Source organism: Neoarius graeffei, chromosome 21 (assembly GCF_027579695.1).
Source record: "Neoarius graeffei isolate fNeoGra1 chromosome 21, fNeoGra1.pri, whole genome shotgun sequence".
NCBI lineage: Eukaryota > Metazoa > Chordata > Actinopteri > Siluriformes > Ariidae > Neoarius > Neoarius graeffei.
Window position 1 is genome coordinate 62,207,601 of NC_083589.1, and position 13,604 is coordinate 62,221,204.

The 13,604-nt window shown below is 43.5% G+C and overlaps 1 protein-coding gene across 2 annotated transcripts in view; it reads left to right on the forward strand.

Annotated features, from left to right (window-relative positions):
• Positions 1-368: 368 nt before the first annotated feature.
• The window catches only part of pah (phenylalanine hydroxylase), a 95,266-nt gene continuing 82,030 nt past the window's right edge, over positions 369-13,604 (forward strand). For both annotated transcript variants that reach the window (XM_060903725.1, XM_060903726.1), the window contains exons 1-2: positions 369-444; positions 6,862-6,969. In XM_060903725.1, coding sequence (XP_060759708.1) covers positions 409-444; positions 6,862-6,969 — 144 coding nt within the window. In that variant the 5' untranslated portion in view covers positions 369-408. The remainder of the gene's footprint in view (positions 445-6,861; positions 6,970-13,604) is intronic.

Consider the following 13,604-nt stretch of genomic DNA (forward strand, 5'->3'; position numbering starts at 1 on the left):
CAACTTAAAGAACCTTGACATCCTCTGCTTCTCATCTCATCTCGTCTCATCTCATCTCATCTCATTATCTCTAGCCGCTTTATCCTTCTACGAACTGACCAAAAAAACACAAATAAAGAAATATCAAATAATCAAGAACCAAATGATCTAATTCACACTATAAAAGTCACAGTATGGGAGGTGTTTCAGCACCAGGAGGTACACGCACTCCTAAATACCCAATAAAACACTGAAAAGTTAAATTTAATACAGATCACGTGACAGTAATGTTCACAAGCCGGGCTGGGGTGGATGGGGAGGGCGGGTGTCACGTGACTTGCTTTACAAAACGCCTGAAGTTGCGTGAAGTTCCCCAAAAGTGCTGAGAAATCTCTCCTGGAACAGAGTAAGTGGAGATTGAGAGAGGAAATGTTCTCTAAGCCGAATGGACGGAGTTTCAAACAGGTGATGTTGGGGTTTGTTTTCCCCAAAGCTATTTAATTTTAATAATAATAATAATAATAATAAACAAAAAAAAAAGAACACCTGTACATATAACTGGGTAGAGGAATGAGATGGGTCTAGTATTTTATACTGGAACAATATTTTAAAACAGATATTTAATGATATTAATGTTTGGTTGTCGAGTTGTTTTATTAAGTGTGTGTCTTTTATAAACTGATTATTGACCTGATTCAGGAGAATTCAGTGCCATTGCCCCAAACTCTAATTCTCTTCCTCTCTGTAACTGCTCTTCTTTCTCTACTTCCAAATCTTGGTTGACTTTTCCATGATCACTTCTCTTCCTCTCTTATAGACTGGTGCCAAAATTCAAAAAAGTGCTTATTTAAGGAGTTAAAGGCATTTTTGAGACAAAGTCGGCAAACAGTCTTATTTTGTCAATTTGGGTGTGCCGAATTCAAATCTGCAATAATGCTGAGCTCTATCTGACCTCTGTTGACCTCTAGAGGTCATTGAATTTTGGGCCTGTAAACGTCTCAGCTGAACCCAGTTTCTCAGCTTTCTAAGGAATGAAATGTACTAAAATGATTAATGAAGTTAGCTAATGGCCTTGTTTGTTAAATGTTTGGGTGCTGAATTCATTTTTCATTTGTAAAACGACATATGACCTCTGATAACCTCAAGGTCATTAAACTTGGCCTATAGGCCTATGCATTTAACGGCATTTTTAAACTGACTTTACTCCCCCAAAAAGAATATGAACAGACAAACAAATAGAAAGGAACAAATACAACATTAAATGCCAGTCTATGTACATGTGACTTACTTTTCACAATGAGAATGCCTAGGCGATCACCTTACATAACATTGCATTACATTTAGCGGTTATTGTTTATACAAAGCTACTGAAAAAAGGACAGATTCAGCAGCATACAAAATGTGGGGACATACAGGGTATACAGGTTAATCAGGGTTAGTATGAGTTTTTTTCTTTGTTTTTTGTTTTGTTTTAAACAGGGTAAAGCCTTTACAAAAAACAAAGAAAAAAAAACTCATACGCTAACCCTGATTAACCTGTATACCCTGTATGCCCCCACATTTTGTATGCTGCTGAATCTGTCCTTTTTTCAGTAGCTTTGTATAAACAATAACCGCTAAATGCAATGTTATGTAAGGTGATCGCCTAGGCATTCTCATTGTGAATAGTAAGTCACATGTACATGGACTGGCATTTAATGTTGTATTTGTTCCTTTCTATTTGTTTTTTGTCTGTGTAGAGGCTCGTTCGTAGTGAGACCTTGAGAAAAGTGCTATGGCTTACGCTGACGAAGTCTCTGTCCCAAAGTAACTGTTTCCACTCTGTGTCCGTGTGCCTTGCAATAAATCCACTTGAAACGTCTTGAAAGTTAAACTTTAATCCTCGTTTAACAATTACAAAGGTTCTAAGATACAGGGAATTGGTGAGTCAGAGAGTCCGGTAAGAAAAACTGTTCGCTTCCACGGCTTCTCGAGATCTCCCCTGAGAAGCGTGAGACTGTTCTTATATAGCTGAATTAATTCTAATTCTTGAGAAGTGTGAGACAGTTCTAATTCTTGTTTTAATTCTTCACATATGAATTCTTAAGAAGCGTGAGACAGTTCTAATTCTTAACATATGAATTCTGATTCTAATTCTTTTAACCTTGCCACATATTATTCATCATCTTAATCATGAAATAAACTACTTGTATGAAATTACACACTCAAATGAAATTTTATATATACCATGTAACATAAATTGTAATTCACATCTATATGAATTCTACTTTGGCCGTTACAGTCTGTTCATATTCTTTTTGGGGGAATAAAGTCAGTTTAAAAATGCCGTTAAATGCATGGACCTATTGAGGTATTTCACCTGACGTCACAGGGTCACGTGACGCCCCGGTGTCTGCCATTTTGGACGGCAAGCTAGCTAATGTCAACAACAGTAGCTGGTATGTTACTGTAGCAATGTTTACGTTCAGTCATTTGGATGACTGTTAAAACCTTTCAGTCTCAAGTTTTTCCTTTACTGGATTTACTAGTTTACTGAGCCAGCCGGCCCCGGAGCGCGCGCTAGCCCGCCAGCCGGCCCCGGAGCGCGCGCTAGCCCGCCAGCCGGCCCCGGAGCGCGCGCTAGCCCGCCAGCCGGCCCCGGAGCGCGCGCTAGCCCGCCAGCCGGCCCCGGAGCGCGCGCTAGCCCGCCAGCCGGCCCCGGAGCGCGCGCTAGCCCGCCAGCCGGCCCCGGAGCGCGCGCTAGCCCGCCAGCCGGCCCCGGAGCGCGCGCTAGCCCGCCAGCCGGCCCCGGAGCGCGCGCTAGCCCGCCAGCCGGCCCCGGAGCGCGCGCTAGCCCGCCAGCCGGCCCCGGAGCGCGCGCTAGCCCGCCAGCCGGCCCCGGAGCGCGCGCTAGCCCGCCAGCCGGCCCCGGAGCGCGCGCTAGCCCGCCAGCCGGCCCCGGAGCGCGCGCTAGCCCGCCAGCCGGCCCCGGAGCGCGCGCTAGCCCGCCAGCCGGCCCCGGAGCGCGCGCTAGCCCGCCAGCCGGCCCCGGAGCGCGCTCAGTAAACTAGTAAATACAGTAAAGGAAAAACTTATAACGGGCCATGTCTCAACAGACTAAGAAGTTATTTCAACGACATTTAATAACATTTTGTTTATCCTGAGGACCGAAAGTAAATGAAAATGTGAACAAATCTTAGCTGTCAGTGAACAATTCTGGTGGAAGCAGGTAAACGTTGTTCTCTAAGCCTGCTAACCTCAATTTTTGCAAATACCTCTCCCTCTGCTCGCCCTGTAAATGCCCTACGTCGCTGGATAGTGAAGGTGTTTTCTGCATCTCGCTCCTTTTTCTTTTATGTTTTTCGTTTGTCGCCTTCCTCGCATTCAAACTGATTCGAGCCGTGCCGTCCAAAATGGCAGTGTCACATGACTTGGTCACATGAGTGAAATACCTCAATAGGCCAAGTTTAATGACCTTGAGGTTATCGGAGGTCATGTCCTTTTACAAATGAAAAATGAATTCAGCACCCAAACATTTAACAAACAAGGCCATTCGCTAACTTCATTAATCATTTTAGTACATTTCATTCCTTAGAAAGCTGAGAAACTGGGTTCAGCTGAGATGTTTACAGGCCCAAAGTTCAATGACCTCTAGAGGTCAACAGAGGTCAGATAGAGCTCAGCATATTGCATATTTGAATTCGGCACACCCAAATTGACAAAATAAGACTTTGTTTGTTTGTTTGTTTGCTGACTTTGTCTCAAAAATGCCTTTGGGTGTCACAATTCTGGATTTTGGTACCAGTCTACTACTGCCTTTTTTTTTTTTTTTTTTTTTCTGTAAAGTGACCTTGGGATATTGAGACCATGTTTGAGATACTCCCCTCTCTCTATAAACTGCTGAGCTGTCTTTTAACCCAGCTGCTGAGTAAATATTGGGCCAACACAACACAGGGTTATATAAACCCAGCAAACTGGGTACCAGCAGGTTGAGTTATAGATTTAGTGAAAGTGTTGGGGACTTTAACATGGTGGTTAAGTTAAATTTACACAATGGTTCTATTTCAAACCAGTATTTTGGTTATATTGACTGCAATGCTGGATTCAATGTACATAATAATAATAATAATAATAATTTGTTGTTGACCCTTTTCCTCACTTTGTAGCAGACAGTTGTGGTTAACTTTTGGCAATATTCCAAAATTTATATTCACATGCAAATTAGTTTTGTGGCAAATGTCTGTTGGACTTCTGGCTAAATTTGTGGAAAACTCCTGGCAAAAAGTTGGTTCTAAATTTTTTTTGCTGTAGGTTTGCCAGAATGTCTCATCTCATCTCATTATCTCTAGCTGCTTTATCCTTCTACAGGGTCGCAGGCAAGCTGGATCCTATCCCAGCTGACTACGGGCGAAAGGCGGGGTTCACCCTGGACAAGTCGCCAGGTCATCACAGGGCTGACACATAGACAACCATTCACACTCACATTCACACCTACGCTCAATTTAGAGTCACCAGTTAACCTAACCTGCATGTCTTTGGACTGTGGGGGAAACCGGAGCACCCGGAGGAAACCCACGCGGACACGGGGAGAACATGCAAAATCCACACAGAAAGGCCCTCGCCGGCCCCGGGGCTCGAACCCAGGACCTTCTTGCTGTGAGGCGACAGCGCTAACCACTACACCACCGTGCTGCCCGCCAGAATGTTTAATGTAAATTTATATCTTGTGTTTCTGGCAAATATTTCTGTGAGCCAAAACCACTTAAAATGAAACAAACACACAACACTATTTTTCCAGTAAACTACCAGTCAAAAGTTTGTACACCCCTACTCTACTCATTCATAGTGTTTTATTTTGTATTCTCTACATTGTAGAACAACACTGAAGATGTCAAAACTATCAAATAACATCTGGAGCATGTATGGAATTATGTGGTATACAAAGTGTTAAACAAAATGCATTTTATATTTTAGATTCCTCAGTGTTTCTCTTGATACTTTACACACTTGTCATTCTCTTAACCAGCTTCATGAGGGAGTCACCTGGAATGCTTTTCAATTAAGTGTCTCCAAGTTAACTAGTGGATGAGTTTCTTGCCTTCTTAATGCATTTGTGATCAAACAGTAAATAACAATAAATACACTAAATGGCCCTATTCCATCCACAACTGCAGTAATCCATACAGAATTGTCAAGAACCAAGCAACTAGGCAAAGAGAAACTAAATCTGTCATTACTTTAAGACATGAAGTGAGGTGTGGGTCCCCCCCCCCCCCCCCCCCCCCCCTTAGAAGGCTGGGGGGGGGGGTCCAATATCAGATATATATTTCTTACTCGTGACTGTATGTAATTCTGAAGAATGTGATACTGAGGAGTCATGGGTTCATAAATGCACACCACACAGTGACTACGTTTACATGCACGTCCAAATCGAGCTGCTGTTGGTAATCGAACAAAGGGTCCCAGCAGGGGTGCCAGAGAAATCCAATCCTACATGCACAAGTGAAATCGGGCTATTGTGCAAGGTGCATTGTGCACCCGAGCCACACGTGGCGCTACATGCCCCATCGTGTTGGTACACTTCTGGTTGTCGTCATGAAGAAGAGCTATAGTGTTGCCAGATACTGCTGACGTTTTCCAGCCCAAAACATGTTCAAATCCGCTAAAATGCACTTAAAACCCCCAATCTGGCAACACTGGCAGTTCCGTGTTCAAGCTATTAGGCTTGTTCTAACAGACTGTATGGCTACAAACTGTCTGGCGCAGACCACTGTTTTGTAAGACAACTTATTTTGCACAATAATATTTTTCTAAAGTCCATTTTTTGCTTACAAAAAAATTTATTTTTTTTTGCTTACAATTTAACTTGTCTTAATAAACACAAAGTTCAATTGTTTTGTTTTTGACATTCTTCAGATGTTGGGAGATATATATATATATATAATATATATATATATATAATGACTTATGTACACAATTCACAGCTATGCAACAGATGTATTTGGTGATATAGTAAGTGAGCTAAATTTTAACAGTGCAAACAATGCCACAAAAAGAAAAGTTTCATGCCGTTGTCATGATTCGTTGTCATGCCGACCGAGGCTGTTGTGTTTCCCGCTTGTGGTCTCGTCACTTCCGGAAGTAGCTCGACAACTAGCTCGATAGGGTATACATGCACAAAGTAGCTCAGCAGAAATCGCATAAACTAGGTCGTGTAGCTCGATTCCGAGAAATCAAGTTCGGTTCAATTTCAGCCGAATTAAGGTGTATACATGGCATTTTGAACTTCAATTTCAGTCGAGCAACGGCAGAAATTCGATTCTCTCTATGTGCATGTAAACGTAGTGAGTGACACAAATCCTATTAGTGATTGAGAACTCACTGACTGTGCTGGTGAAGTGTTACACTACATGCTTGTACACTCTCCAAAAATAGTCCATTATTGTACCTTTAGGGGTACAATGGCTTGTCACTGGATCAGTTCCTTCTAGAGTACTTATTTGTACCCTTTATATACTGTTTGGGAACATGTATGTACCTTTTTTGACCCTAAAAAGGAACACATGATTATCTTGAAGTCCAAAAATGAGCCCTAGGGGGTACATTAGTGTAGATTGTACTTTAGGGGACAGAAATGGACTCCTACTGCACCCCTGTTTCTGAAAGTGTAGGGTTTGTCTGGTGTGAAGTGTTTTACATGTGGATGTGAAACTGAACAACTCTGGAATGGTTTTTTTTTTTTTTTTTCCTCTTGCAGGTATCATGAAGGACCTCTTCAGTGCTTCTCTATATACATTCTGTGCTGTGAAATTCATACATACTGTATATATTATGACTTTTTCTCTGCTTCCACATACACACAGATGAATAATTGTCTGATTGGGCATCTCTGGTTTTCCGCAGGGCTCCATGTACCTGGAGGAGCAGGTTCATAAATCAGGCGTGTTGTCATGTATTTTCTCTATGAAAGAGGGTGTAGGACAGCTGCTCAAAGCCCTCGGGCTGTTTGAGGTGAGTGCCTGATGTTCTTGCGTTCCCATTACAGGAAATGCACTTGAAATGCACTCTTGCATTAGGCATATCAGGTGAAAAGTCAATCCATATTGCTTGAAACTGCTCTAATTGAATGCAGAACAACCCTTTTTTTTTTTTAAACAGAATTAAAATGTTTATGCGTTCTTGAGATATTACAAATCAGAGATTGGGGGGGGGGGGGGGGACTTAATTTTTAGAAAACAGCTGTAATATTCTGTATGAAGCTCACATGGTCCAAAATGGGCCTCATTAACAAATGAGATCAAATTTTTTTTTCTTAACTTTTTTCAAAATATTTACATGGAAAGGCACTTAGATGGCTGTATACTGAATACAAAGTTTGAAAAATTAGTATAAATAAATTGTGAATTTGTATCTAATTAGTATTTATGCTAATTACAAAAAGTGTTTAAATTATTTCTAATCCCCTCTTTGTGCTCTGGAGGCCTTTTTATATTTCTCAGTAGGGCCAACTAGTGTTTTGTATGAAAGAATATAAATGATCATTTTGATCTTTTGATCTTCTCCACACAAAGAAACGTGAGAGAATGCAATGCGATCATCCTTACCGAGACGTGGCTTCACAACAACGTTCCGGACAGCGCCATTAAACTGGATAGGTTTACAACATTCCGCGCGGATAGAAACCACGCCAGTACGGGTAAATCTCGAGGAGGTGGTGTGTGCATTTACACAAATAACTGGTGTACAAACGCTGCAGTTATTACAAGTCACTGCTCAGAGAACATTGAGTTTTTAACCCTCAACTGCCGTCCATTCTACCTGCCGCGAGAATTCAATACCGTCAACATCACAGCTGTTTACATCCCCCCCAGTGCCAACACAAAAGAGGCGCTCTCCATTCTGTACAAGTCTGTGAGTACACTACAAAACACACACCCGGACTCGGTCTGCATAATCGCTGGCGATTTTAATCAGGCCAATTTGAAATCAGTAATGCCACACTACCACAAGTGTGTGAACTTTGCAACAAGGGGAGAGAATACACTTGACCAGGTATACACCAACATCAGACATGCCTTCAGAACTGTTCCCCACCCCCAACTGGGTTCATCAGACCATCTCTGTTATGCTAATCCCAGCCTACAGACCTCTGTTGACGAGAAGCAAGCCAACTGTGAAACAGATCAGGGCCTGGCCAGAGGGCTCCATAGCAGCTCTACAGGACTGTTTTGAACGCACAGACTGGTCTGTTTTCAGGGAGGCGGCCACCACCAACCAGGACGTCAACCTCACCGAATACACAGACTCTGTAACTGGATACATAACAAAATGCATGGAAGATGTAACCGTCACCAAGGACATTACAGTGAGAGCAAACGAAAAACCCTGGTTCACCAGGGAGGTACGTGAGCTCCTAAGGGCATGCAACGTTGCTTTCAAGTCTGGGGACAAGGAGGCCCTAAAGTCTGCCAGGGCCAACTTGCACCGCGGCGTGAGAGCAGCCAAGCGTGCATATGGACAAAAAATCAATTCGCACTTCACTGATACGAAGGACCCAAGACGCCTGTGGCAAGGCATCCAGTCAGTCACAGACTACAAACCATCCCCCCCCACCGTGTGAGGACAACACAGACTTCCTCAACTCACTGAACACTTTCTTCAGCCGGTTTGAAGAAAATAACACTACAACACCTACGAAAACCCCCATCAACCCAGACAGCACAACACTTCAACTGGACTCAGCAGACGTGAGGAAGACCCTACTCAAGGTGAACCCCAGGAAAGCTGCAGGCCCAGACAACATACCCGGGCGCTTGCTCAGAGACTGTGCGAACTCACTCACGGAAGTCCTCACAGATATCTACAACATCTCTCTGAATCAAGCCATCATACCAGCAAGTTTTAAAGCCACCACTATTGTACCACTACCCAAGAAGTCACCAGCATCATCACTGAACGACTATAGACCCATAGCACTCACTCCCATCATGATGAAGTGCTTTGAGAGACTGGTTAAAGCCCACTTAATATCCACCCTCCCCACTACTCTGGATCCATACCAATTTGCCTACCGCCCCAAGCGCTCCACTGATGATGCCATAGCAATAGCACTCCACCTCTGCCTGGCTCATCTGGAGAACAAGAACAGTCACGCGCGGATGCTATTCATTGACTTCAGCTCTGCGTTCAACACTGTCATCCCCCAACATCTGGTGAACAAGCTGAGTGAAATAGGCATCAGCACTTCACTGTGCAACTGGCTGCTGGACTTTCTAACAAACAGACCGCAGACAGTCAGAGTCGGAAACAACTCCTCAGCGACCACCATCATAAACACCGGGGTGCCGCAAGGATGTGTGCTGTCCCCCCTGCTGTTTACGCTGATGACCCACGACTGCTGTGCCAGATTTGAAACGAATCACATCAAATTTGCAGATGACACAACAGTGGTGGGCCTCATCAAAGACAACGATGACTCAGCATACAGAGAGGAGGTACAGCTACTCATCAACTGGTGTGAGAGGAACAATCTGCGTCTCAACGTCAACAAAACAAAAGAAATTACTGTGGACTTCAGAAAAAAACAACCAACACACATGCCACTGATCATCAATGGCAGTGCAGTGGAGTCTGTGAAAAGCACAAAGTTCCTGGGAGTGCACATCACAGATGACCTCTCATGGACTACCAACACCACCGCCCTGGTCAAGAAGGCGCAGACACGACTCCACTTCCTGCGGAGGATGAGAAGAGCCGACCTCCCCACATCTGCACTCACCACATTCTACAGGGGTGCCATTGAGAGCATCCTGACCAGCAGCGTCTCTGTCTGGCACGGCAGCTGTCTAGCTGCAGACAAGAAGGCGCTGCAGAGGGTGGTGAGGACAGCAGAAAAGATTATCAGGTCACCCTTACCAGCCATTCAGGATCTGTACACTTCACACTGTTCCAAGAGAGCGATGAACATTATCAAAGACCCCACTCACCCAGCACATAAACTGTTCTTACTGCAGTCAGGGAAGCGCTACCGCAGTGTGCGGTGCCGCACAAGCAGACTGGGAAACAGCTTCTTTCCACAAGCTGTCAGACTCCTCAACTCACTGAGGAAAACTACATGAATATTCCAAAGATACCAAGAACATTCCATGAACATTTATTCACCATGTCCTTGCACCTTACCCTTCGCACCTTATATACTGCATCTATACTGCAGGACTCTACCTATACGACGACTGATTGTACTCTCTGCTGTGTGTGTGTGTGTGTGTGTATTTATTGTCCATCAGTATGTCTTATTATTGCTGTGTGTGTGTGTGTGTGTGTGTGTGTGTGTGTGTGTGTGGGTGATTTTTATCAATAGTATATGTATGCTTAGTTAAACTTGCACATTGGAGACTGGTCAAACGCAATTTCAAACTTCTGTGCTAACCCTGTTACATAGATTTTTGACAAAGTACACTTGACTTGACTTGACCATTTGTGCATTTTGGGACAAACATGAGCTGATTAGATTTTGAGGTTAAAAGGTCACAGGTTAAGATTACTGTGAGGTTAAATGTCCATCCCCAAACTTTGTGAACACCATCTCTCAAAGACTAATGAAAGGAATTTCACCAAACTTTCACCATTTGTGCACTTTGGGACAAAGATGAAATGATTTAGACCTTTTGATCTCAATCTAAGGTCAAGGTCACTGAGGTCAAATGTCTCACCGTTTGTGCACTTTGGGACAAACATGAACTGATTGAGGTTAAAGGGCCACAGGTCAAGATTACTGTGAGGTCAAATGTCCATCCCCAAATCACAACTTAAGGCGTGTAGTCTACCGGGTGGAGGCATCCCCATCGACACTGTTGCCATCGAGTTCTATCTAATTTACAGGAATCAGTTTGATTTGAAAACTAGATATCATGACATCATTTCTGACTGGAGTCCTCAGTTTACTGCATGGTTCTGGAGGGCCTTCTGCAAATTCATCAGGGCCACCTGCAGTCTCTCCTCAGGCTTCCACCCACAGACCAATGGCCAGGCAAAACGGGCAAACCAGGCTTTGGAGGTTGCACTTGAGTGCATGGTGTCCAGGGATGCCAGTTCTGTGTAAGTACCTACCCTGGATTGAGTATGCACATAACCACTTTCCCTTCCTCTGCCACAGGTCTCTTTCCATTCCAGTGCTCACTAGGTTACCAACCACCACTGTAACCCCCTGCCAAGAGGAGGTCGCCATACTCTCAGCCCAGCTCTTTATATGCTGCTGCAGGAGGACATGGGCATTGGCCTGGAGAAGACTCGTTTGCTCCACACTCGCATCCAAGAGGCAGGCCGACATGCGTTGCTCCAAGGCACCCACCTACTGAGTAGGCAGAGTTATGCTCTCCACACGCCACCTGCCACTTAGGACTGTCTCTTGCAAGCTTGCACCCAGGTTCCTTGGACCCTTCCTCAAGAAAGTAATCAACCCATGTTCTGTTAAACTGGCATTACTACTCCCCATGTGACGTGTCCACTCTACCTTTTCATGCATCTCAGCTTAAACCTCTGGTCTTCACTCCTTTTCTCCCACCCTCCAAACCCCCTCCTCTTTCCAGGCTCATTGATTGCGGCAAGGCCTACACGGTCAAGAAAATGCTGATGGTGCGGCAGCGAGGCAGAGGTCTCCAGTACCTGGTGGACTGGGAGGGTTACGGCCCCAAGGAGAGAAGTTGGGTCCCTGCCAGGTTCATACTAGACCAACACTTATCAGAGTTCCACGGGCAACACCCGAACACACTCTTCCTAAAGTGCCTGGAGGCACTCATTGGGGGGGGGGTACTGTCTTGTTCCACCCCAGACTTCCACTCTGGAGATTTATCTCTCAGTTCACCGCTAATCCTGATCCGGGACGGGACTTTCATCTTGCCGGTATTCACTTCCTGGTTTGCTCTGCTGTGTATAAAAAGGCCGTTCTCAGACAGGAACCTTGCCAGAACATCTCATTGGTTTTTCACATCTCTGCGCCCTTGTTGCTTTTTGGATTTTTGCTCTGTTTTGCCTGTTTCTTGACAGTTGCACTTTTTTTGGTTATTTTCACTCTTATTAAATCTTTATTATTGGATTTACTGGTCTCTGTTCTGCTCTTGGATCCTACTCGCCACATCTCGCCCCTCATAACGTGAGCCAGGAGAGGACTGTTCCCTTAACTCCAACATATTCTATTGAGGAGAATAGTATCATCAATGGTGTCAAGATACACTAAGGTCAAACACCACAAGCAAGGAGACATAACCCTATGTGCACAACAGCACTTACAACTCAGTTTTTTTTTTTTTTTTTTTTTAATAGCTCTACAGGTGTAACCACTTTCAGCACTCAAACCTTGTACTTGTGTAGTGCTTTTTGTAGCAGTCAGATATAGCGCTCATCACAGTAAATATAGCGTTTATTGCGCTTGCGTAGCTATTGCAAGGCAAGTTTATTTATATAGCACATTTCATACACAGTGGCAGTTCAATGTGCTTTACAGAAGTAAAAGCAGAACAGTAAACAATAGAAAATAAAATTACATAAAAATTGGGGAAGAAAAATAAGAATTAAACAATAGTAGAAATGAAATAAAGTTCAAAAAAGGAATCAGCCTCGAGATTAATTATGGGTTTAACTCATAAAGCGTGCGCTCTTCCCGTGGCTCTTCCACGAGGATCACCAAATAAAATCGTCCCGCAGACAAAATCTACGAGGATCACCAAATAAAATCGTCCCGCAGACAAAATCTACAAGGATCACCAAAAATCATCCCGCAGACAAAATCTACGAGGATCACATAAAGCGCGCTCTTCCCGTGGCTCTTCCACGAGGATCACCAAAAATCGTCCCGCAGACAAAATCTACGAGGATCACCAAAAATCGTCCCGCAGACAAAATCTATGAGGATCACAGTAACGAAGAATTTAAAGTAAAAGTAAAATCATTAAAATCCAAGATTAAAAAGAAATTTAAAATAAAGTAAAATCATTAAAATCAAAATTAAAAGAAATTATATTAAAGGAAATTAATTAACCTTTAGGTAAAAATTAATCAAGTGAAAGCATCTGAAAACAGCTTTGTCTTGAGCGTGGATTTAAAACTAACAATAGTAGGAGCATTTTTAATATCATCTGGAAGTTGGTTCCAAAGCTTGGCAGCATAGCAACTAAAGGCTACTTCACCACACTTCGTTTTGACAGCTGGTATTACTAGCAAGTTTTTCTCTTGTGATCTTAGAGACCTAGTTGGTGCATATAATTGAAACATATCCAGTAGGTAGCTGGGTCCCATCCCATTTAATGTTTTAAATACACTAACTTTAAAAACGCACATTGATAAAACTTGCTGAATTCGTGCTGAGTTTATCTCAAGAAGAAAAGAAATATATCACAATGGAAAAATAACTTAGTTCTGCCCGAATAAGTTCCAAATCTGTGCTCTAATCAGAATTTAAGGGAGTTGTACTCAATAACGTACAATATGACTCGGCTAGTCAATGACATGGACAGGCTTTATTTTCAAACAAATTTTGCATACACTGTACACACACAATCTTGCCTATAAATACCCGGGGGAAATGATGGGAAAATTGTCATTATTGAAGATGCCACGCCTAAGCCAAAATCAACGTGAACAGGCCATCG